This window comes from Rhinoderma darwinii, chromosome 2 (assembly GCF_050947455.1).
Source record: "Rhinoderma darwinii isolate aRhiDar2 chromosome 2, aRhiDar2.hap1, whole genome shotgun sequence".
Classification (NCBI taxonomy): domain Eukaryota; kingdom Metazoa; phylum Chordata; class Amphibia; order Anura; family Rhinodermatidae; genus Rhinoderma; species Rhinoderma darwinii.
Genome location: NC_134688.1, coordinates 77,092,668 through 77,118,926, shown reverse-complemented (window position 1 = coordinate 77,118,926; position 26,259 = coordinate 77,092,668). Strand labels below are relative to the sequence as shown.

The 26,259-nt window shown below is 40.8% G+C and overlaps 1 protein-coding gene across 1 annotated transcript in view; it reads left to right on the top strand.

Annotated features, from left to right (window-relative positions):
- Positions 1-26,259, top strand: part of PHF11 (PHD finger protein 11) — a 196,737-nt gene that overhangs the window by 106,316 nt on the left and 64,162 nt on the right. Inside the window, exons 9-11 of the mRNA XM_075851785.1 lie at positions 11,224-11,296; positions 12,330-12,382; positions 19,582-20,413. Coding sequence (XP_075707900.1) covers positions 11,224-11,296; positions 12,330-12,382; positions 19,582-20,413 — 958 coding nt within the window. The remainder of the gene's footprint in view (positions 1-11,223; positions 11,297-12,329; positions 12,383-19,581; positions 20,414-26,259) is intronic.

Here is a 26,259-nt window from a genome sequence, read left to right as displayed (position 1 = left end):
TATAAAAGGACTTTCTGCATAAAAAATGAAATTTGTAAATTTCACCTCTACTTTGCTTTAAATTCCTGTGAAACACCTAAAGGGTTAATAAACTTTCTAAATGTTGTTTTGAACACTTTGAGGGGTCTAGTTTTTAAAATGGGATGTTTTATAGGGGTTTCTAATATATAGGCCCCTTAACGCACTTCAGAACTGAACTAGTAGCTCTAAAAAAAAAAACTTTGGACATTTTCTTCAAAATAGCTTTATTGCAATATTACTTTGTAACGTCCTAGAAAAATAAAATAATGTTTAATAAATGATGCCAACATATACAGTGGAGGAAATAAGTATTTGATCCCTTGCTGATTTTGTAAGTTTGCCCACTGTCAAAGTCATGAACAGTCTAGAATTTTTAGGCTAGGTTAATTTTACCAGTGAGAGATAGATTATATATAAAAAAAAAAAGAAGAAAATCACATAGTCAAAATTTTATATATTTATTTGCATTGTGCACAGAGAAATAAGTATTTGATCCCCTACCAACCATTAAGAGTTCAGCCTCCTCCAGACCAGTTACACGCTCCAAATCATCTTGGTGCCTGCATTAAAGACAGCTGTCTTACATGGTCACCTGTATAAAAGACTCCTGTCCACAGACTCAATTAATCAGTCTGACTCTAACCTCTATAACATGGGCAAGACCAAAGAGCTTTCTAAGGATGTCAGGGACAAGATCATAGACCTGCACAAGGCTGGAATGGGCTACAAAACCATAAGTAAGACGCTGGGTGAGAAGGAGACTACTGTTGGTGCAATAGTAAGAAAATGGAAGACATACAAAATGACTGTCAATCGACATCGATCTGGGGCTCCATGCAAAATCTCACCTCGTGGGGTATCCTTGATCCTGAGGAAGGTGAGAGCTCAGCCGAAAACTACACGGGGGGAACTTGTTAATGATCTCAAGGCAGCTGGGACCACAGTCACCAAGAAAACCATTGGTAACACATTACGCCTTAATGGATTAAAATCCTGCAGTGCCCGCAAGGTCCCCCTGCTCAAGAAGGCACATGTACAGGCCCGTCTGAAGTTTGCAAATGAACATCTGGATGATTCTGAGAGTGATTGGGAGAAGGTGCTGTGGTCAGATGAGACTAAAATTGAGCTCTTTGGCATTAACTCAACTCGCCGTTTTTGGAGGGAGAGAGATGCTGCCTATGTCCCAAAGAACACTGTCCCCACTGTCAAGCATGAAGGTGGAAACATTATGTTTTGGGGGTGTTTCTCTGCTAAGGGCACAGGACTACTTCACCACATCAATGGGAGAATGGATGGAGCCATGGAGCCATGTACCGTCAAATCCTGAGTGACAACCTCCTTCCCTCCACCAGGACATTAAAAATGGCTCGTGGCTGGGTCTTAGCGGCCAATGTATTAGAGCCGGACACGCGCCGTGAGGTTCAAATTTGGCACACAACTGTGCTGAACGGCAGTAATAGAAAATACAATTTAATAAACCGAATTGAGAGTCCCTGATGATGTGTCACATGTATTAGTGGCACGGAAACGCGTTGGACTGTCTCCTATGTCAGTGAGGTGTGTCAGTGTAGTATACTATAAGTGGAGAGGTTTGGCTCGGTGTTTGGAATATCGTCAGCACACGAGTTTTCCTCTCTTCATTACTGACCACTTTAACTGAGCCTGTTCTATTGAAACTAGGGCTAGATTAGCCCACTTTTAACTATTATCAATTAAACATATTTTAATCGTTCTTCTACAGGCAGTAAATTTGAATCATTAACGGAACGAAATTTTCTTATCTTTGTGCATATTCTGCCAAAATTCCATCTAACATGTGTGCAAACCTCATCATCAACTACAAAAAACGTCTGACCGCTGAGCTTGCCAACAAGGGTTTTGCCACCAATTATTAAGTCTTGTTTGCCAAAGGGATCAAATACTTATTTCTCTGTACACAATGCAAATAAATATATATAATTTTGACAATGTGATTTTTTTTTTTTTTTTTTTTTTATATAATCTATCTCTCACTGGTAAAATTAACCTAGCCTAAAAATTCTAGACTGTTCATGTCTTTGACAGTGGGCAAACTTACAAAATCAGCAAGGGATCAAATACTTATTTCCTTCACTGTAGTTGTCATGAGAAATGTGAACTAGTAACTATTTTGTGTGGTATTACGATCTGTCAGAAAAATGCTAATTTTTCCAAATTTTATATACATTTTGCTATTTCACAAATAAGCACTGAATATATCTACTAAATTTACCACTAACATAAAGTCCAATGTGTCATAAGAAAACAGATCTCAGAATCGCTTAGATAGGTATAAGCATTAAAGAGGTATTACCACATAAAGTGACACACGTCTGACTTGAAAAATGGGCTCTGAGCCTTAAGGCCCAAACTAGGCTGCGTGATTAAGGGGTGAGGGTCTGACTACTGGGACCCCATGATTGGGGGTCCATTGACATTTTTGCCATGCATGTGCATGGCTATTCTCATTGTAGTCAATGAGAAGTAATGGAAACACTGTCACTCAGCTGTTTCTATCACTCCAAATTAATACATTTGACAAAACTGATGGGCTCTACGTCTCCTCTCTGCCAGTTTAAAACTAGTGACAGGCGTAAATGGTCCCTGATCTCAGTCAGAATCAATGGATATGCCAAAATTGTCTTTAGCGAAAATACCCCTTTAATGTGTTATAAAAATCGGTGTTAGGCTTATTCACACAATGCAGTTTTGTCACGTATTTTGCAGCAGTTTTGAAAAAAAACAAAAACGTGCCAAAAGAAACTAGACAAAACTGCAATTTGAAAATAAGCCCTAACTCCGATATTTATGAGGCATATCCAGATGTGAAAACATGCAAGCATCCAAATACATACACACACATGCACCTAAATACATACATATGTATACAGACACATACACCTAAATAAAGATGTACACTACCAGTCAAAAGTTTTAGAACACCTCAATTTTTCCCGTTTTTATTGATATTTACACAGTTTAAAGGTACTTTGAAATTAAAGCATAGAAGATCTAAACAAGTTAAAATGGATAAAAATAATGAATTAAGTTTGTTTCAACAAATTAAATCTAGATTTTTGACTCTTAAAAGTAGCCACCTCTAGCCGATACAACAGCTTTACACAATCAAGGAATTATTTCTAAAATTGCATTCAGATTTTGTTCAGAAATTTCTTCCCAACATTGTTCCCCACAAATGTGCTGCACTTGTAGGTTGCTTTGCTTTCATCCTTCTGCCCAGTTCATCTCAAACAAGCTCAATGGTGTTTAAGTCTGGAGACTGTGCAGGCCATTCCATTCTTTGAAGCCTACTGGCTTCTTCGGTAATTGTGACATAACCTAGAAGTCTGTTTTGGATCAATGTCTTGCTGTAATATGAACCCCTGACCAAGTAGACGTACACCAGAGGGTATTGCATGGCAAATCAAAAAGTTGCGGTAGCCCTTTTTATCTAGTGTGCCAGTAACCCTGTGTAAGTTGCCAACTCTAGTCCAGCAAAAGAGCCCCAGACCATCACCCTTCCGCCTCCATTTTTGACAGTTGGTGTCACACACTGAGGAAGCATCCGTTCACCTACTAGACAACGTACAAAAACCCTGCGTGATGTACTAAAGATGACAAATTTTGATTCACCAGTCCATAAGACCTTCCACTCTTCAGTATTCTACTGGCGGTGCTGCTTGGCCCAGGCAGGTCTTTTTTCTCCCCCAAACTTAGCAATGGCTTTCTTACTGATACTCGACCTGTAAAATCTCCAGATAGCAGTCTTCTCATCATAGTTGAAATGGAAACTTGTTTATTTCTTGCTGCATTAAGCTGGGCTTAAAGATTTTGTGCTGTGAGGCGCCGATCACGCAAACTGTTGACTCTCAATAACTACTTCTCATCTGTTATTGTAGTGGTCTTTGGTCTGCCGGACCTCTTCCTGTCAGAGTTTCCACCAGTTTCCAAGTGCCTTTTGACGTTATAGGGAACTCGCTGCCACCTTTTGCTTTCTTGGCAATTTCGCTGTAGGACAGGCCTACACCTCTAAGAGCTCATTCAGATGAGCGTGTTTCTCATCTGTGTGCTGTGCGTTGAAATAACTCCCTGCACACGGACTCATTGATTTCAAAGGGGCCATTCAGACATGTGTGAGTTTTCACACATCGAGTGTCTGTTGCGTGAAACTCGCTGCATTTCCTATATTGGTGCATTTTTCATGCACCTAGTCGCTCATTGGAGTGTATGGGTGCGTAAAAATAACGGACAGCACACGGACGCACATCCATGTGCTGTACGTGCTTCACTCATCAATTACATAGAAATGGAGAATTTAAAAAAAAAAAGTGCTAGCACAGACGTTAAAAATGCATGCCACACGCAAAGCACACTGATTTGAAACATAGAAAAAAAACACTGTTTTTTACGCGCGCAAATCAGACATGCTCGTCTGAATGTAGCCTCAGGGTTATAATTGTCTGTCTTCTTTTGTTCATTGCCTTTTTATTGCTATTATGATATCCATATTCTCTGTCCTGAAGAGCAAAACTGTCCAAATCCTGCCCTACTGGTGTTGTAATGCAGTCTGATTCTATAGAACCAGTGTATGAACAGAGGGTTTGAAAGTAATCTCCAAAAGTTGAGACTAGGAATAGTTTGCATCAAATTTCAAACCATAAATTGCTCTCTGTGCTGCAGAGCAGCTGTCCTTGATGTCTTCCCTGAAAAAAGCCCTTTGGTTAATTTCAGACATTCAGACTATTGTTGCGTTTGTGGTTAAAAATTAATGTTATTTTTATTCTTTTTAACTTACTTTTGAACCTATGAACCATTTCACGTTATTTGATGTACTAGAACTGTGTTAATGTAAAAAATAACTGAAAAAATTGAGGTTTTCTAAAACCTTTGACTAGTAGTGTATACACACCCATAATGACACACACATACAGTAGTGTTCAAAAAAAAGAAAAATAGCAGTGAGTTTAAAAAAAGCAAATAAAAGATGTTGATGTCGATTTTGAGCTTTATTTGCCTAAATGCAAATGCACTGGAAATACTACACATTCAATTCCAAATAAAAATAACAAAATGTATCCAGTTTGTGTTAATCCTTTTAAGTAAAGAAAAAGGAATATTAGGCTGTTAAAAAAAATAGCAGTGCCAGCACTTTTCTTTGAAAACTTAAAAATGTAATGTATAAACTGAATTTTTTTTTCATATATCACTTTACTGAACTAATATTTAGTGGCATAACCATTGTTTCTGAGAACTTCCTGACATCTGTGTTGCATGGAATCGACCATCTTCTGGCACCTCTGAGCAGGTATTCCAGTCCAGTACAATTGGACGACAGTCCACAGTTCTTCTGTATTTTTATTTCACCCCACACGTTCTCTATGGGATTGAGGTCAGGGGATTGGGCTGGCCACTCCAATACCTCAATCTTGATTGTCTGTAACCAAGATGTTGTTTGCTTACTAATGTGTTTTTGGTCATTGTCATGTTGAAACACCCATTTCAACAGCATTTCTTCTTCGGCATAGGGCAACATGATCTCCTAAAGTATTTTGATATATTCAAACTGATCCCTTGTATGCGATAATGGACTTCTGATTGTAGCAGTACTTACTGGTAACTTCAGAACTTCTTTGATCTTTCTGACGGTGATCATTGGCTGAGCCTTTGCCATTTTGGCTATTCTTCGATCCATTCGAACAATAGTTCCCCGCTTCCTTCTGCGTTTTTCAGGTTTTGGTTGCCACTTCAAGGCATTGGAGATCATTTTAGCTGAGCAGCCTATCATTTGCTACACTTCTCTATATGTTTTTCCCTCTCCCATCAACTTTTTAATCAAAGTACGTTTTTCATCAGAACAATGTCTGGAACGACCCTTTTTCCCCAGTATTTCAGAAGGAAACGCACTATAACCAACATGTGCAACATTTGCCACCCTCCTACCTTAAATAAGGGCCACAATTGACACCTGTTCCACAGAATGAATGACTTCACCAATTTAACCCTTCACTGCTATTATTTTGAACAAGCCGCTCTTAATTAATGGTTCAATACCCCAGAATGAGCCGCATGCATGTCCTAATTGTTGGCTCTGGGTTTTCCCTACTACACTTACAAGTAAACTATTTTCTATTTAGAAATATCACTTCTACCAAAAACATTGATTTATCAGGTTTATGATTTTGGACTGCTATAGGGTGGAAAAATGAACATAAATAATGTGGTTGCATAAATATGCACACCCTTAAACTAATATTTTCTTGAATTACCCTTTGACTTTATGACAGCATTCAGTCTTTTTGGGTAGAAGTCATGGCACATCTAAACTTGGCAATTGCTGCCCACTCTTCCTTGCAGAAGCGCTCCAAATCTGTCAGACTGCGAGGGCATCTCCTGTGTACAGCCCTCTTCAGGTCACCCCACAGATTTTCAATGGGATTCAGGTCTGGGCTTTGGCTGGGCCATTCCAAAACTTTGATCTTCTGGTGAAGCCATTCTTTTGTTGATTTGGAGGTATGCTTTGGGTCGTTGTCGTGCTGAAAGGCGAAATTCCTCGTCATCTTCAGCTTTTTAGCAGAGGCCTGCAGGTTTTGTGCTAATATTGACTGATATTTGGAACTGTTCATAATTCCCTCCACCTTGACTAATGCCCCATTCCAGCTGCAGAAAAACCTCCCCCAAACCATAATGCTGCCTCCACCATGCTTCACTGTTGGTATGGTGTTTTTTTGGTGATGTGCAGTGTTGGCTTTGCGCCAAACATACCTTTTGGAATTATGGCCAAAATGTTAAAACTTGGTCTCTTCAGACCATAACACGTTTTCCCACATGCTTTTGGCAGACTTGATGTAGGTTTTACAAAACAGCCGAGCTTGGATGTTTTTCCTAGTTAGAAAAGGTTTCCGTCTTGCCACCCCACCCCCAAAGCCCTGAGTAACCCTTGCTGTCCCTGAGTGACCCTTGCTGTCCCTGAGTAACCCTTGCTGTCCCTGAGTAACCCTTGCTGTCCCTGAGTAACCCTTGCAGTCCCTGAGTAACCCTTGCAGTAACCCTTGCTGTTCCTGAGTAACCCTTGCTGTCCCTGAGTAACCCTTGCTGTCCCTGAGTAACCCTTGCTGTAACCCTTGCTGCCCTGAGTCAACCCTTGCTTACCTGCATATCCCCTGGTACACGTTAACCCTTTTACCTGATTAACCCTTAGTGCACAGGGACAGTTATATTAGGAGGGAGTGGGATAGAAATAGTGAGCATGTATTGTAACTGTATTCATATGTATGTTTAGATAAGTGGGTGGTGGTATAAAGTTGGATTGTGATACTGTGTTTGTACTGTACTACTTATAGTGTGATTATACTCAGTATATATTAACTTGTTATATGTAATGGGGTATACTGATACTATACTGTGATCAGTTACTGTGTTTGGTGTATTTTATATGTAAGTGATTGTTGTTGGTAATAAATATTATCTTTATTTACTGTACGGTCTTATTCCCTTAAGTAGCAGCAAAAGCAATTAGAGTGATGTTAGTATAAAGGAAAGGTAGGGGAACTAGGCATAACCCTAGTGACCCTGATTATAAAGGAGGTAGTAATAGTGGGGGACACGAGCAGGTGAACCCCGCTACAACACCAGCCCTTTAACAGACCGTGATGTCAGGAGCTGTCCCGGGGACAAAGTCCACGGGCAGAGCACTTGTGATGCCCTGTTTGGGAAGCTCGTTACATCACTATCCTTATAGTAATGTCAGGAGCGGTATACGTTTTTTTTGTGGGATCTCTCAGGATGGAATAGCAAAGTTTACTACGCTATTGCATCCTTCAAAAAAAAGGTGTACCGATGTATACCAGCTCGACGTCGGCTAAAAGGACACAATGAAGCCCTATGAATTTTTGTTTACATTGTTTATAGAGATTTTCTCTACGATAAACGTAGGGCAATAACATGATATGAAGGGGGCTTTAAGAGAGGGGGAAGCACTTGCGAGGATATAAGGAGCACTAACTTTCTTACATTAAAGTCCAATGTGTTTTTACGCAGCAAAAATCAGAGGCTTACCCTTGGATTTCTGCCGCAGATTTGCCACAAGTGTGTAGCAGATCCGCACAAGAATTAGTCACACCTTTGTTATTCCCGTGCAAAATAAGTAATAATTAATAATAATCTTTATTTATATAGCGCCAACATATTACGCAGCACTTTACAATTTAGAGGGAACATGTACAGACAATATCAGACATTACGTAGTGACAAAGTTAATTTACAATTCAGACAGGAGGATTGAGGACCCTGCTCGCAAGAGCTTACAATCTATGAGGAAATAAGGGAGACACAAAGTGTAACAGTGTTTGTTCTGTACAATGGTCCAGCCATTTTTTATACACCTGGGGTGGTACACATAAAGCTGCATGAGCCGGTCACCAGCCAGTATCCGTGTATGACGGACATGAAGAGAAGGAGTGTGAGGGAATCTTATTCTGATGACTAATGGGGCCAAGAGAAGGAGTCAGATTAGGGAATGTCTAAAAAGATGTGTTTTCAGGGCACGTTTAAAACTGTGGATATTGGGAATTAATCTGATTATCTGTGGTAGCATGCTACTTATTGCTGTGCTGGATTTCTTTTCATGGTGCGGACAAAAATACATGTGGAAAATTTTTCGTACCATGTGAACAGGGTTGCGGAAACCTCATATGAATGGGATGCAGATTGTCATCGAAATCTGTATCAAATCCAACACGTGTAAATGGGGCCTTAGGGTGAGTTTAAAAAAAAAACTCTGCTAGGCCAAATGCACACGATGCGTATGGATTTGCCACATGTATTTTCATGCGGCAAATTCGCATTGTAATACAGTATCAGCAAAGTAAATGAGTTCCCAAGAAATCTCATCTACACGTCGCAGATTTTTTCTGCATGTAAATTGACCTACAGCGCGTATTTAAAAAAAAAAAATCAATAAAAAAAAAATCTGCAGCAGACCTACTGTATTTCCACATCAAAATGTAAAAACCACACCGAAGAATGCACTGTTAGGGCTTGTCCACACGTTTCGGAATTGCTGTGTTTTTTCCGTCCGGAATTGTGGACGGAAAAAATGCAGCAGAATACAGTAGCAGCATAGTGGATGAGATTTAACAAATCTCATCCACGCTGCGTAAAAATTCCTACCAGAAATTCACCTGCGGTGCGTATATTTAGTTCCACAGCATGTCAATTCCTGCTGCAGAAAGTGGACTGAATTGCTGCGCTTTTCAGAGGAGATGTCACTATCGCCCAACATGGAGAAAAATGCAGCAAAATACGCACCATTTTCTGCAGTGAAATCCGCAGGAAATGGTGCATTTTTTCCGCAGCCAAAAATCTGCTACTTTCAACGGAATTGTGGCACAAATTTTCTGCAGCAATTCCTTTCTGTGTGGACAAGCCCTCAGGTGCGAATTTTACCTGCATTTGCCTGCGGTTTTGATGCAGATTTTCAACGTGTGCATGTAGTCTTACAGAGTTTGCTAGGGATTTGCAGCAAATTAACCCTTTGCAGTGTAAAGGGTAAAATACATTCCAATTCTGCAACATAATAGGCATGATGCTAATTTAAAAATCCCCACCACGTCCTAAATTCCATGCAGATTGTTTTGTGCTGCATGTGCATGGGATTTTTGAAAACGCCATTCACATGAGTTAGGGCTTATTCAGACTAACGTGTTAAATGTCCATTTGACGGCCGTTCTTTTAACGGCCGTCACATGGTTGCATGTATTTCTATGGGGCTATTCACACGGCCTTTGTTTTAACAGACCGTGTCAAGGGCCCTAAAAAAATAGGACATATCCTATTTATGTTAGTTTTTAAAGATCCCTCAATAGACTCAAGTCTATGAGGGATCCGTGAAAACGGGTCCCACACGGGTGCAAAATATTAATGGCCGATTTCACATACGTTCGTCGTTTTCAGTGCGCAATCTGCACCAGAAATAGGAGACAAATCCGCCACTTCTGAAGTAGCCTTATTCAGACGTCCGTATTCGGTCTGTGATATACCTACCGTATGTCGGCTGTATTTCTCAGACCGACCACAGTTCAGGGAGCCGGCTCCTAGCAACATAGTTATCTATGACGCTAGTTGTCCCTGTCTCTCCACGGGAATACTGTCCCCGGTCCCGTACTGAAAACATAATTACAGTATGGGACAGTATTCCCTCGTTGAGACAGGGACTCCTAGCGTCATAAATAAGTATGTTGCTAGGAGCCCGGCTCCCTGAACCGTGGTCGGTCCGGGAAATACAGCCGATACACGGTCCATATACAGTGGACCGAGCATGGCTGGCGGAATAAGGCATTAGTCTATTTACGCAGTGAGGTCAAATCCCATTTTTTGCAAAATTGCAGCAAAAACAGGATTTTACCGCACTTCGACTATAGCTGAACAGCACTGTTTTATCATGTTTTGTACCCTTTTTTATTCAATTTTCGTAATCGCTGCACAAATCACTTCGTTTTGCCATGATTACAAAAATCGCGGCAAAAACTGCTTGGGAAACAATTTTTTATTTTTGTTTAACATACTATACTTAGTGGGGTCAGGAGGAATGGGAAGCAGGATGGAGAGAGCGGAATCACTCACTAGCCTGCAGGGTCCAGTCGGCTGTGTAGAGAAGGACGTGTCTTGGTGGCATCTCTCTCCACACGGAGCTTCTGTTTACATGCAGCATCTTCCCCTTCTGTAAATCCTCTCAGAGCCCCAGCGTTAGTTACTTCAGAGTAAGGAACAGGCTCCATTACATTGCAGTGTCCGTGCCTTTCTCCAAGTAACATTCGCTGGGGTTCTCATTAAAATTAGTAAAGTAGCTGAGAAGCGGGCGGGCCCCTTTTTTACATCATTGTGGCCGGGCCCCTGATGGCAGTACCAGTAGTACTGCACTGATGGTGGCCCTGCCCATGGCCCCCACACGGATCCATTAAAAACACAATAGTGTGCATGGGGCCAAAAGAAATGAATGGGTCAGTGTGCTATCTGTGCTATCATCCCTTTAATGATTCCTGGCCTAAATGGCTACTCAAGGCTGATTGAAATTCTCTTGGCTACAACAAACATTACATGCCGCCCTTGCCAAATGATCCAGGAACATAGGAAAATTGCATTAGGTCACCAGGAGAAATTAAAATATGTTTCTTCTTATAATGACAGCTTGAAGAGATTCTGCCGACTTTGTCATCGCAAGAGAAGATTGCCTTATCTCAAATGTATTCTGAGCTTGGGGGTAAGCAGAGACATTTTCATAATGCCCTTTCTACGATGCATCTTATAAAAATATCTGGTATACATCAGACTGTCTAAAAGCCCGTATACACAGGACATTTAATGGTGGCTACTATTCACTTGTCTCCGAATGATCGTATGTATGTGTATGTATATATATATATATATATATATATATATATATATGTATATTCGGCCCGTGTAATTTGAAGGATCTTTATAATAAATAATACTGCCATAAACATGATTGTTATCAGACGCACAATCGGTTAATGTAGATGCCACTCATATCAATTTATGCATTGCTGCCTAGAAAATGGCTCCCAGGAGAGACGTCAATAGACAATAATGACGATCCTTGTCCAGTGAATGGAAGTGACCATCAGATCCTTGGCAAAAGCTTTTCAAATCACCGATTGTGGTGATTTGGATAGTCGTACAGTGTAAGGGGCCGTAATGGCTGTGAAAACCTTTTATGTGTTTTGGCATTCTAAACATTTTTGTAATATAGTTTTTATTTTGTTTTAGTGCTGCAGCTTCTACTGTATGTATCCACTATACATAGAAGCTGTACAGTGAGCTGGACTCACAGCCTCGGCTGACCGCAGCTCCTGTGTGAGTCTGACTCACAATCTAACCTAAAACCGATAAAATCTAAGGTTTTCATAGCCTTTACGACACTAGACGCCACAAGTTTATCACTTTATTAGTAGTATAGGGAACAGAAACTTTATCTAAAATGTAAATCCATAGAAGCACTTACAGTATTTGATTTGGGCAGACTGAGAGTGGTCTGGCTCTCTACCAACCACTGAAGTTATAATACACTTAAGCTGAGTGTCATATTTTTCTAATTGCAGTTTGCTCTGAGTGTGACTTTTTTTATGGCATCATATGCAAAGTGACTTCCGCCCGTACACTCGCTTTAGTTACCGAAAAATACAATATTACTGTGGTTTGTGGGGTACATCAAATGTATGAGCTTTTTTCTATTTGATAAAAATTCTGAAATAACAAATTTTTATTATTTTCAGGCTCACAGCATACTTTGAATGTAGAAATTTCACCAGTTCAGGACAATCAAAATGTAAGTTTGTCTTTTGTTTTTTTGGTTTTTTTTGCCTACTTACCAAACAGAAAATCAAAATATTTTTTTTAATATATACTGGGACAATAGGAAGAAATTTTGTAGTGCGACTTTCCAATTTCAATATCAAGCTACAGTTGTAGTCCAGTGGAATACTCTGAGTGGCATGCAGTTCCAGCTTCCAGCAGCTCTTAAATTACAGGACTTGCTTTATCTATATTACTGTATCTGCTTATTTTGATTAATTTCTCTTTTTTTTTTTTTTTTATTACAAGAGCCAAAAAAATATTTATTTGTTATCCCTATAATTATAACAACCTGCGCAATAAAGTAAACGCATCATTTAAAGTGATCATTAACCCCTTCCCGCTTTGGCCACTTTTGACCTTCATGACGAGCCTCATTTTTCAGTTTCCTTTTATGTGGTAATAACTTCGGAATGCTTTTACCTAGCCAAGTGATTCTGAGAGTGTTTTCTTGTGACACATTGGGCTTTATGTTACTCGCAAAATTTGGTTGATATATTCAATATTTAATTGTGAAAACCACCAAAATTTAGCAAAACATTGCAAAAATGTGCATTTTTCTAAAATTAAATGTATCTGCTTGTAAGACACACAGTTATACCACACAAAATTGTTGCTAATTAACATCCCCCATAATGTCTACCTTAGGCTCTGTTCACATCTACGTTGGGGTCCCGTTCTAACGTTCCGTCAGAGCTTTCCGTCAGAACGGGACCCTGAACAGACATAAACCAGGGGTTTCCATTTCCATCACCATTGATTTCGGTGCCCATGGTTTCCGTTTGTCTCTGTTGTGCACCGGATCCGTCGTTTTGCTGGAAGCGTTAGCGTAGTCGACTACGCATTTGCTTCCGGCAAAACGACGGATCCGGTGCACAACGTTTTGTTTTTCTAGGACGTTACAAGGCTTAGAACTTTAGCAGCAATTTCTCAACATTTTCAAGAAAATTTCAAAAGGCTATTTTTACAGGAGCCAGTTCAGTTGTGAAGTGGATTTGAGGGCCTTATATATTAAAAACTCCCAATAAGTCAACCCATTTTAAAAACTTCACCTCTCAAAGTATTCAATACTGCATTTAGAAAGTTTCTTAACCCTTTAGACGTTTCACCCGAATTAAAGCATAGTGGAGGTGAAGTTTACAAATTTAATTATTTTTTTTCAGAAATTAATTTTGAATCAATTTTTTTGTAACACAGAAAGTATTATCAGAGAAACGCAATTCAATATTTATTGCCCAGGTTCTGCAGTTTTAGGAAATATCCAACATGTGGCCCTAGTGTGCTTATGAACTGAAACACAGGCCTCAGAAGCAAAGGAGCACCTAGTGGATTTTGGACCTCCTTTTTATTAGAATATATTTTAGGCCCCATGTCAGGTTTGAAGAAGTCTTGTGGTGCCAAAAAGGTGGAAATCCCCCAAAAGTGACCCCATTTGGGAAACAACACCCCTCAAGGAAATTATCTAGGGGTATAGTGAGCATTTTGAATCCAATATTTGTAAAGCAACTTCTTTCGAGTAAAACAATACCCCACATGTGGTCATAAACGGCTGTTTGGAAACGCAGCCGGGCTTTGAAGGGAAAGAGCGCCATTTGGCCAATTAATCTAGGGGTGTAGTGAACGTTTTGACCCCACAGGTGTTTCATAGATTTTATTAGAATTGGGCAGTGAAAATAAAAACAATCCTTTTTCTTCAGTAAGATCTAGCTTTAGCTCAAAATTTTTCATTTTCTCAACAAATAAAGGAAAAAAACAAAAACTTAATTTGTAAAGCAACTTCTCTGGAGTACGGAAATACCCCATATGTGGTCATAAACTACTGTTTGGGCACATGGCGGGTTTTATAAGAGAAGGAGCGCCATTTGGCTTTTGGAGCACAGATTTTCTGGATTGGTTTCTTGACACCATGTCGCATTTGCAAAGACCCTAAGGTATCAGTACAGTGGAAACTACCCAAAAGTGATTCTATTCACAAAACTACACCCCTTGAAGAATACATCTAGGGGTGTAGTGAGCATTTTGACCCCCACAGGTGTTTCATTAATTTTATTAGAATTGGGCAGTGAAAATAAAAACAATCCTTTTTCTTCAATAAGACGTAGCTTTAGCTGAAAATTTTCTCAACAAATAAAGAAATAAAAAAGCACCCCAATATTTGTAAAGCAATTTCTCCTGAGTACGACAATACCCCGTTTGTGGTCATAAACAGCTGTTTGGGCACACGGTAGGGCTCAGAAGGGAAGGAGCGCCATTTGGCTTTTGGAGTGCAGATTTTGCTGGATTGGTTTCTGGGATCTATGTCGCATTTGCAAAACCAAAACAGTGGAAATCCCCCAAAAGTGACCCCATTTTGGAAACTACACCCCTCAAGGTATTCACCTAGGGGTGGAGTGAGCATGTTAACCCCGCAGGTGTTTCACAGAAATTAGTGTTCACTCGATGTTGCAGAGTGAAAATGGGATTTTTTCCATAGATAATGCCCAGCTTGTGCCACCATAACAAGACAGCTGTCTAATTATTATGCTGTGTTTCCCGGTTTTAGAATCACCCTACATGTGGCCCTAATCTTTTGCCTTGACATTCGACCAGGCTCAGAAGTGAAAGACTATCATGCGAAGTTGAGGCCTAATTTGGCGATTTACAAAGTATTGGTTCACAATTGCAGAGGCTCTGATGTGAAATAATAAAAAACTCCTCAAAAGTGACCCCATTTTAGAAACTACACTCCTCAAGGCATTTATTAAGAGGTGTAGTTAGCATTTTCACCCCACAGGTCTTTTCCATAAATGATTGCGGTGTGGATGGTGCAAAGTAAATATTAAAATTTTTCCCTAGATATTTCAGTGGCAAATATGTCGTGCCCAGTTTGTCCTACTGGAGACACACACCCCAAAAATTGTTAAAATGGTTCTCCCGGGTATGGCGATGCCATATATGTGGAAGTAAACAGCTGTTTGGGGCTTCTTGTAGGGCTCAGGAGGGAGGGAGCGCCATTTGGCTTTTGGAGCGTGGATTTTGCTTGGTAGTAGTTTTGTTTGGCGTTTTACTGGTATTTCATTTTATAATGTGGGGGTACATGTAATCTGGGCGGAGTAAATCAGGGGCATAGTCAGGTGGTAATAATAGGGTACAAAAAAAAACAATAAAATAATCCATAGATATTTGTTACACTGTGAAGCAAACCTTTCTGCACAGACCAGAGTCGCACTGATTTAATGTCCTTACTTATCCCCCTTTTGGTCCACACCCGCACCTTTGCAGTTTGTGGAATTTTTCTAGGAAGTGTTGTTCTGGTATAATACGAGCACCCTCGCTTCCAGCACATATGTTTGAGTCCTCCCCTTCCTGGTTCCCTAATTTTAGGGCCTTGATAAATCGCCCCTTGAAACAGAAGTGTTCCTCTTGGGCCTGCTCAACTGCATATTTTTTTATTTCCTGACTTATTGGAGACTTAACTAATTTTGTTTTTTCATAGACTTAGGCCTCATGCACACGACCATATATTTATCCACCCGTAAATACTGGCGTAAATACGGGTCCTTGGTCACACGTATTCAACCCGTATTGCACCAGTATTTACGGACCCGTGCCCGTAAATACGGGTCCGGTGTCATCCCTATTCCACCTGTATTTACGGGCACGTTTTTGGCTGCAAAATTGCACGGCACTAATCGGCAGCCCTTCTCTCTATCAGTGCAGGATAGAGAGAAGGGACAGCCCTTTCCGTAATAAAAGTAAAAGAAATTCATACTTACCCGGCCGTTGTCTTGTTGACGCGTCCCTCTCTTCACATCCAGTCCGACCTCCCTGGATGACGCGGCAGTCCATGTGACCGCTGCAGCCTGTGATTGACCTGTGATTGGCTGCAGCGGTCACATGGGCTGTAACGTCATCCCAGGAGGCCGGACTGGAGGAAGAAGCAGGGAAGTTCTGGGTAAGTATGAACGTCTTTTTTTTTTTTTTTTTTTTTTACAGCTTTATCTATATTCTGATCGGTAGCCACTGTCCAGGGTGCTGAAACAGTTACTGCCGATCGTTTAACTCTTTCAGCACCCTGGACAGTGACTATTTACTGAGGTCGCCTAGCAACGCTCCCGTAATTACGGGTGCACACACGTAGTCACCCGTAATTACGGGAGCCCCATAGACTTCTATGGGCTGCCCGTGCCATAATTACGGCCTGAAATAAGACATGTTCTATCTTTTTCAATGGCACGGGCACCTTCCCGTAAGCATACAGGGAGGTACCCATGGCCAATAGAAGTCTATGGACCCGTAATTACGGGAGTTTTTACGGTTGTGTGCACGGGGCCTTAGTGGCATGAGGGCTGTTTTTTTTTCCGTGTCGAGCTGTAGTTATTATTAGTACCATTTTGGGGTACAAGCGACTTTTTGATCACTTTTTATCCTATTTTTTGGGAGGCAAGGTGACCAAAAAGTAGCAATTCTGGCTTAGTTTTCTAGGGTTTCTTTTATACAGCGTTCACCATGCTTTATAAACTACATGTTATCTTTATTCTGCAGGTCAGTACGATTCCGGCGATACCAAATTTATAGCACATTTTGCAACTTTTTGCACAATAAAATTACTTTTGGAAAAATAATGTCTTTTTTTCTGTCGCCATGTTGTGAGAACCATAAATTTTAACAATTTTTGTCGATGGAGCTGTATGAGGGGTGTTTTTTGCTTGTTTGTAGGTACCATTTTTGGATACATGTGACTTTTTCATCACTTTTTATTCCAATTTTTGTAGAGCAAAGTGACAAAAACCATAAATTCTGGCATTGTTTTTTTCTTACGCCGTTTACCTTGTGGAATAATCAACATAATATTTTTATAGTTCAGGCTTTTACAGATGTGGCGATACCAAATATGTATGGTTTATTTAGTTTTTTTTCAATAATAAAGGACTTGATAAGGGAAAAAGGGCGATTGTGTTTTATTTTATTACTTGAAACTTTGTTTTACAACTTTTTTTTTTTCCACACTTTTCTTTAGTCCCACTAGGGGACTTGAAGGTCCAACTGTCAGCTTTTTTTTTTTTCTAATACATTGCACTACCTATGTCGGCAAAATGGATACGGCAAAATGTGGGAAGCACTAGCTTTCCATGACTTCTCCATACGACAAATGTCGGGAAGGGATAAATAAAATTCTATAAATATGATATTTGTACCGGGAATGATATCATAAAATTTATAACGCGTAAGAACAGAGCTTATAGAGTTATGTCAATTAAAAAAAATAAAATCAAAACATCCTATAACTTTTTATTAGACTTCGTTAGTGCAAAATATGCAAACAATATGTCTCTGTACTTATTAGGCCGTATTCACACGAGCGTGTGCGTTTTGCGCACGCAAAAAACGCTGAGTTTTGCGTGCACAAAAGGCACTTAACAGCTCCGTGTGTCATCAGCGTATGATGCGTGGCTGCGTGATTTTCGCGCAGCCGCCATTATTATGACACTCCGTTTGGATGTTTGTAAACAGAAAAGCACATGGTGCTTTTCTGTTTTCATTCATCCTTTTCACTGCTGTTGCGCGAATCACGCGCATCCCACGGATGTGCTTCCGTGTGGTGCGCGTGATTTTCACCACCCATTGACTTCAATGGGTGCGTGATGCGCGAAATACGCAGAAAGAACGGACATATCGTGAGCTTTTCGCAGCGGACTCACGCTGCGTAAAAATCACGCACCTGTCTGCACGGCCCTATAGACTAATGTAGGTCCGTGCGACGCGCGTGAAAATCCTGCGCTTTGTATGGACGTATATCCCGTTCGTCTGAATAAGCCCTTAGGCTGTATCTGTGCTATACATCAGTGGTTCTGGATGCATAGTTAGCCACAAAGGGCATAAAGGATGAGGATTAAAGAGGTTGTCTTATCAGAAACATCCTCTATAATCTGATCGCTTGGTTCCAGCTCCCAAAAAGATTCATCCAGCTATCCAGGGGAAATGGGATATTACATGTCGGCCATTCAGATGCTATTCAGATGACTGGCCATCCATGTAATACATGTAAGACATAGACCGCTCTTGTCTGCCGGAATGGAAGCTGGTACTTAAAGAGAACCTTTCACCTGCCCATACATGTGCAGCTGAGTGCAGCATGTAATGGGCAGGGCTGCACAAACCCTGGGGCACTTGAAAAAAATATTTCTACCCTCCTCTGTTATTTAGATATCATTGCCGTTATAATTGGCCGCCTGATATTTAAATAACCCCCTGAACTGTCAATGGGGCGTGTAATGGCAAGGGGGCATGTTACTATGGCTGTAACACTGTCCAATCAGCTACTGACAGTGTTACAGCAAGATAGAGGAGTGAGAATGGGCGCACGCGCACGCTCTCTTCAGCGGTCGGCAGACAAGGACAAGACTGATCTCTCGCGAGAGATCACACAGTCCTGTACTTGTCTGCCGAACTGGCAAGGGGGCGTGCCTGCTATGGACATTGCAAGAGCCGAAGAGGAGACAAGTCTTGTCCTTGTCTGCCGACCGCTGAAGTGTGAGAGCATGCACGCGCGTGGCCGCTCTCCTCTCTCCAGCTCTTGCATTTTCTGGAGCAGTGACACGCTCCCTTGCCATTACACGCCCCCTTGCCAGTTCGGCAGACGAGCACTAGACTGTGTGATCACTCGCTAGAGATCAGTCTTGTCCTTGTCTGCCGACCGCTGAAGAGTGAGTGTGCTCGCATACACTCTCTCCTCTATCTTCGCTCTTGCTGTAACACTGTCCATAGCTGATTGGACAGTGTCACAGCCATAGTAACACGCCCCATTGACCGTTCAGAGGGTTATTTAGATATCGGGCGCCAAATATCACGGCACTGATATCTAAATAACGGAGGAGGGTAGAAAAAAAATGTCAAGTGCCCCAGGGTTTGTGCAGCCCTGCCTATTACATGCTGCACTCTGCTGCACATGTATGGGTAGGTGAAAGGTTCTCTTTAAAAGCTAAGGCTCATATAGGGGTTCCTTAGTGGGGGACCCCACAATATGGCGTTCATGTGTCATAATAGGGATCAACCAACACCTTTATTTCTTTGTTGTGTGGATATGTGTTGGAAGTGAACATGTAAATACCTTTTCCTAAGAAGACCTTATGTTGTTCCTAATTGCTTGAGGTTATGGGGCCTCCTCATCCTAATCTGCTTGTTTTATTTCAGGAAAAAATGACTTCAGAAGATTCATTTAATAGTGTTGACAGTGATATGACAATATGTTCAGGCGATTCTGAAATAAAGAAAACTCCAGAGAGACTGCCTGGCATTAATTTGCATGTTAATCCCTCAAAGGGAGAACATTTCACAGGCGAACTACCTGTTCGTTCACGAGATGGGGAAATACTGAATAGAACGTCAGAAGAAAATTTAAACCCTGTGATTTCTAAGCTGAAGAACATATCGGCAAAGTCACCATGCAGCAATATAAATGATAAAACAAGCTCGGCTAAAAGCATAGATAAACAGGCATCTGAATTTTCCAATGATACATGCAGACCAATAATTGATTCTGTGAGTAGCTCGAATATTACAGTGACACATCCTTTAGGTTTGTCTAATGACATTAGGCTGCCAACTCAGCAGATACACTGCACTAACAGTAATGAAAAGTTACCCTCACAACCTACAAACAGGGCAGATCATAGTAACGCTGGAAGACCTTATACATCTGTAGCACGTTCTTTAAATTTCTTTAATGAACAACCAGCCAAGGACCTCGAAGCACAAGAAACTTCGGACACACATCCTTCAGGGTATTCTGTGACGGTACCTGAATCAAATTTGTGTTCTCCACATACACTGGAGAAAGATAGGAACAAGACGGAGAAAATGGAACATGAATTATCAGCATCTCAGGACTTGAATATCCTTGCTGTGACAAGTCCCAGTAATGTTGAAACATTTCAGAATGAAAAAAAAGGGCACAACAAAGTAACAACTTCTAATATTGTAGACAAAGCACATCTAGCAGATATCTCAAGAAAACTTGTAACAGGTATGTGACTTTTTGTTTACATAGTAGTCACCCCATAAACCTCAATTACATGACCATATTCTAATTCTGGGTTAGTTCCATATTTTAAATATATTGTATAGGAAGCCAGTATTAGTCATTGGGCTTCTGATGTGGTCATATTTTTATAAACAGTCCGAATTTCTAAACTTGCATGCGCTCTATATTAACTCCTTCCCGCTGTGGCCACTTTTGACCTTCCGGACAGAGCCACATTTTTCATTTGTTTTTTTTATGTATTGCAGCTTTTGCACAATGAAATCACTTTTTTTTATAAAATTATTTGTTTTCTGTGTCGCCATATTCTAAGACCCATAACATTTTATTTTTGCATGGACAAAGCTTTGTCAGGGATTATTTTTTGCGGGATGGATTGTCGTTTTTATTGGTACTATTTTGTAGTAAATGTGACTTTGATCACTTTTTATAGCATTTTTTGGGAGGAAATGTGACCTAAAAACAAAGATTCTGGCGGTTTTTCATGTTTGCTTTTTTACGGCGTTCACCGCGTGGGATAAATTACATAATAGTTTTATCGTTTGACTCATTACGGACGCAGCGATACCAATTATGTATATTTTTTTAAAAATTTTTACAGTTTTTCCCATAATAAAACACTTATTATGGGAAAAAAGGCAGTTTCGCTTTTTTTTTTTAACTTGAAACTTGTGTGTTTTTATTGTTTTACGACATCTTTATTAACTTTTTTTACTTTTTTTTTTAATTGTCCCACTAGGGAACTTGAGGGCCTGATGCCCCGATCGCTATTCTAATACACTGCATTACATATGTAATGCAGCATATTAGCACTTTCAGTTATTCAATGACAGCAAGCCTATGAGGACCCGCCGGAGGCGGCTCCTCATCGGCTTCCGTACAAGGCAGACACGGACGCCATTATTTGGCCTCCGATTGCCATAGCAACCCAGCGATTGCGTCGCTGGATTGCCGGTCGGGTTAAAACCCATCAGATTCTGCGCTCTATTGAGCGCAGCATCTGAGGGGTTAATCGGCCGGATCGGAGAATAGCTCTGGTCCTGGCAGTAACAGGAGGGTGCCAGCTGTAAAATACAGCTGTCACCCCGCTGTGATGGTGCCTGCTATGCTTCTGAACCCGCACCATCACCGCGACGTAACTACTGCGGTTTGCGGGAACACTTTCCCGAGAGCGCCGTATATGTACGGCGTATGTTGGAAATGAGTTAAAGGGAATTCCAGGACAAACATTGATCATACTGTGGCTGTGTCTGGTACTGGAGCTCTGTTCCACCAGGCACAGCTGTACGATTGGAGGAGCTCTGGCTTTTTAAATAATGAAGGAGATTGAAGCTTCGCAGTCCCTTCAATCAGCTGATCGTGAGTGGTCTCATACGTTGGGCCTCCATCAATCAAACATTGATGGCCTATCCGAAGGATAAACTTTGAATTTTTACATCCTGTAATATCTCTTTTCACCAATAAAAGACCATGGATTCTGAAAATACAGATCCCTTATTCAGATACATAATGGAAATCCATATTTTACATCCATATTATGTCTATATTTGATCCATATTTGTATCTGCAATATGGGAGAAAAGAGCTTCTGGGTTAATGATACAATACTGACATAATATGGACACAACCAACATAAACGACAGGATCTGCAGATTGCTCCAGATTCATGTATATTTATTTTCTTAAGAAAAGGTTTCACAGAAGAAGTGTCATATTGATGTCACTTTGCATGGGATGGCGAATACTCTCTTCCATACAATCTGAGGGAGTTTATATACAACTTTTAGACTGAACTTTTACTACATCAGCTATAATATTTTCTCTTGAGTTTGCACAAAATACATTACAATCCGAATATTTTCTTGGCATTGTAATATTTTCTATCAATTCATTATCTAGAATTAATTTTATTTTAGTAGTCATCTCTCCTTTATCACCTTCTTTCTTCTGTATAGGAGGATGTGGAGGGCATGGTCTTGAGTCCTCTGCTTTTTCCCTTCGTCAGAATAAGAGTCTTGTAAATCTGTCAAACAGCAAAAACACATTAATACATTCTCTCTAAGTATCAATCTTATATTGAAGTTAAAATGGAAGTATAGAATATAAGACGAATTGGTGGAGTTAATTAATTCATTTCTTTCACACATAAAACGGTAGGATATTTTTCATTTTAAATGTCAACAACTCCTATGTAGACCTATGTGTGTTCGTAATTACAGACTACAAACAAACCCTGTGTAGTCTGATCTTGCAGTCTTATTCTCTTACATTTTTCTCCTGCTTCTTGCTAACCTACATAAAGGCAGCCACAACTCTGGGGAGCTTACGGCACACTGTTTTCTTGTTGAGTTCAATTTATAGATGTATGCAATATACTCTTAAGCGCCCCCTTGTGGCAAACAGCCAGAATGTTAAAGTTTAACTATGTCTATGCAGTGGTTTAGGAGCTCTGACTAAGACTATTATAAACCACTTTATTGATTCTTATCATTAAAATGTGTGAGTTACTAGTTAGTTTGCAGTTTTTCAGGCTCTTGACGAGTACTCGGTACAGATGAGGCAGTTATTCAGAGTTACTGTTCTGTCCCTATTTACATTCCTCCTAATTTTTCCCTAATACCATGTACACCTTATCAACCACTATGTTTAAACCCTACGCGTTTCATTAGCCATATTATCAAGCTGCATCCTCAGGGGTATCATTAAAACTTCCTGGGCTGCATTTCGCCCATTTTTGTTTTGTTCGTCAGAGTGACAACGTGGTGGCTCTGTCACTCGTCTTAGGCAGATTTATGCGTTAGCAAAACAGATGGATACTACAGTCATTATTATATTTTCGGTTCGGGAGCTCTGTAGCAGGATAACTGAGCTCTAAGAAAATGAATCAGACTTTTATATTAAAAAAACTAAAGCTTGTTTAAGGAGGAATGATAACTTTAAAGTGAGGTCAGCTGTAAGACTGTATCTAGGCCTTTTTATAGTGTTCGAAGCACATTATTATGATCAAGTATACATTATTCATTGTTTTTTTTTGCCCATTATAGTCTAATAATCATGATTCATGTATAAGACTTCTGCATAGAATGTAAAAAAAAATGGTTGAAAAACAATCTACATGCGTTCCTGAAGCATCTGGTGTTTCTCTGTCCCCTTTTCTCTGTTCTGCTCTGGACTGGAGTGTATTAAATGTTTATCCCATCCTGGTACACCTGACCATTGACTTTCTACGACTGTCTCCTCTTAATACACGATTGTTGTTAGAATCCTTTTCCATAAAGAGCGGTTTATTCTATAAGAGTGTGTTGTCGGAGGACCGCATAACTTAAATCCTCTTCTCTATCCAATTACACGGTGGAGTGTAAGAAAAGTAAATTTGGAGTTCTGTTGTGCAGCCTAACAACTATTTGGTAAGTTTAGCCACTAGAGATCTTACAAAATGTTAGAAAACAGAGGTATAATGGAGATATGACTGACATGTAATACTGGATGGGCAGAATTTATTTGTATGGTACTCCACTCCTGATGGGTTATTTAGGTTACATAGTATGGTTTGAAAACAGACATGTCCAACAAGTTTAACTGGGGGCATTTAGTGTATGTGTATGTGGATGAAGGGAAGGGGTAGGCAGGGCATGAGGCAAGTTGAGCCTGTTGCCTCAGGTGGCGCCATCTAGCTAAAAAGGGGGACAGCATTTTGTGCACTTGTGTCTTGATCCTAGTGAGGAGCCAGGGACAGGCTGGGCAGAAGGGGGTGTCGCAGGGGGGGTCACAGCGGGGAGGTTGTGGATTGGGCGGCTGGGCAGCATGACTTATTTAGCAGACGTGCGGCAGGATAGGTGCACGTATGCTAGAAAACTCCTCTCTGATGCTGCACGCAGCACGCGCTGACGGAGATGAGCAGGTCAGCAAGAGGAGCATAGGGGCCTGTGATTTGTTAGGTGATGCTGAGCCGCAGACGGAGCACCGCTTGCTGTGCTCAGCCTCTTGTCCCCACTAATTTAAAAGTAGGTAAGCAGGGTTTATAATGCAAGGGGGGGTCTGAGCATCTTGTTGACAGCAGAGGGCACTGTGGGGGAGAATAATCCCCATATAGAGCCCTCAATAGTTACTATACTGCAAGGGGGGGTCTGAGCATTTGACTGACTGCAGAGGGCTCTATTGGGGGATTATCCCCTCCGTATGGGCCCATAGCAGTCAGACACCCCCCTTGCAGTATAGTAACTACTGAGGTCTCTATGGGAGGATTATTCTCCCCCGCAGAGCCCTCTGCTGTTAGCAAGATGCTCAGCCCCCCCCCCCCCTTGCAGTATAAGCGTGGTCGGTCACTTTTAAATTAGTGGGGGCAGGAGGCTGAGCTCAGTATAATCCTTCCCTATAGAGCCCTAAGCAGTCAGACACTCAGACCCCCCTTGCAGTATAATGTCCCCCATAGCACGCTCAATAGTTGTTATACTGCAAGGGGGGAGGTGTCTGACTGCTTCAACTGTAATTAAACTTTTAAAAAAACTTCTGAGATGTCATAGTGACATGTCAGAAGTTTTGATTGTTGGGGGTCCGAGCACTGAGACCCCCACTGATAGCTAAAACTAAGCGTCAGATGTGCTCGGGTGCAGCTTCATTTCTGATCGGCTTTTCTCTGAATGCCGAGTAGTTGGTGTACGGGCCCTTAGACTTTCTTTTGAGCCCGTACACCGCTCCGAGATAAGCCGATCAGAAATGAAGCAGCATAGCGCTCACCCGAGCACTTTTGCTGCTTCCTTTTAGCAATCAGTGGGGATCTCGGTTCTCGGACCCCCACTGTGACATCTCAGAAGTTTTTATAAGTTTAGTTACACTTTAAAGGAAAGGTGTTATAATTTTTATTAGGAGTCCCTACATTAGTTTTATCTCCCAGATCTGGTGCACAGGACCTCCCAGATGCAACAGAATTATTAATATCTATAAATATTTCTGGCGCATCTCTAGTTCTTGTGCACCATAATAGAAACTACAGTTCATTGACCTGTAGTTTCTATTGCGGCACAGTTGAGAAGAAAGAAGACAGAAGACTGCAGTATGTAAGTATACTTTATTTTTTATTTTTCATATGGCTAATATTTATTTTGCAGGTTACGCTGGGCCGTTTGGACTACGTCGAAGATTTTTTAGACTACTTGGATGATTTACGCTTTTAAAAAAAAAAAGGTGGGGAGTTTTTTATTTAGATAAAAAAAAATCCTTATGCCTCTGTTTTCTTAATACTTTATTACCGCCTTAGTAATTGTAGTTTTCTGTTTGACGATGTCTATTACTAAGGTGGGGCTTGGCGTTCGCCAGTAAAAGGCTAGCACTTACCCCCCCCCCCATTATTACCCCGGTACCCAATTGCCACCAGGGGTATCGGGAAGAGCCGGGTACGATCCAGTACCTGACCATCTGAAGTGAGGGACGGACACTAGGGTTGCCGCAGGCTGGTATTATCAGGCTATGAATGGACAAAAAACGCTACGTAAAGCTAGGCTGCAGCTGCTTTATTGTATCTGGCTGGTTATGAAAAATAAATAAATAAAACGACGTGGGGTCCACGAGTTTTTCATAACCAGCCAGATAACCATGTTTTTTGGATTTTACCCTGCTCTTCCCAGTACCCCTGGGGGCGGTGAAGGTTACTGCTAGCCTTTTTACTGGCTAACACTAAGCCCTGCCTTAGTAATGGACACTGTCAGATAACTGCCATTATAAGGTGCTAATAAAGTATTAAAAAACAGACATAATATATTTTTTTTTATTGAAATAAAAGCTTCCTCATGCAATCCCCTTTCACCATTTTATTTTAAAAAAAACGTAGATAC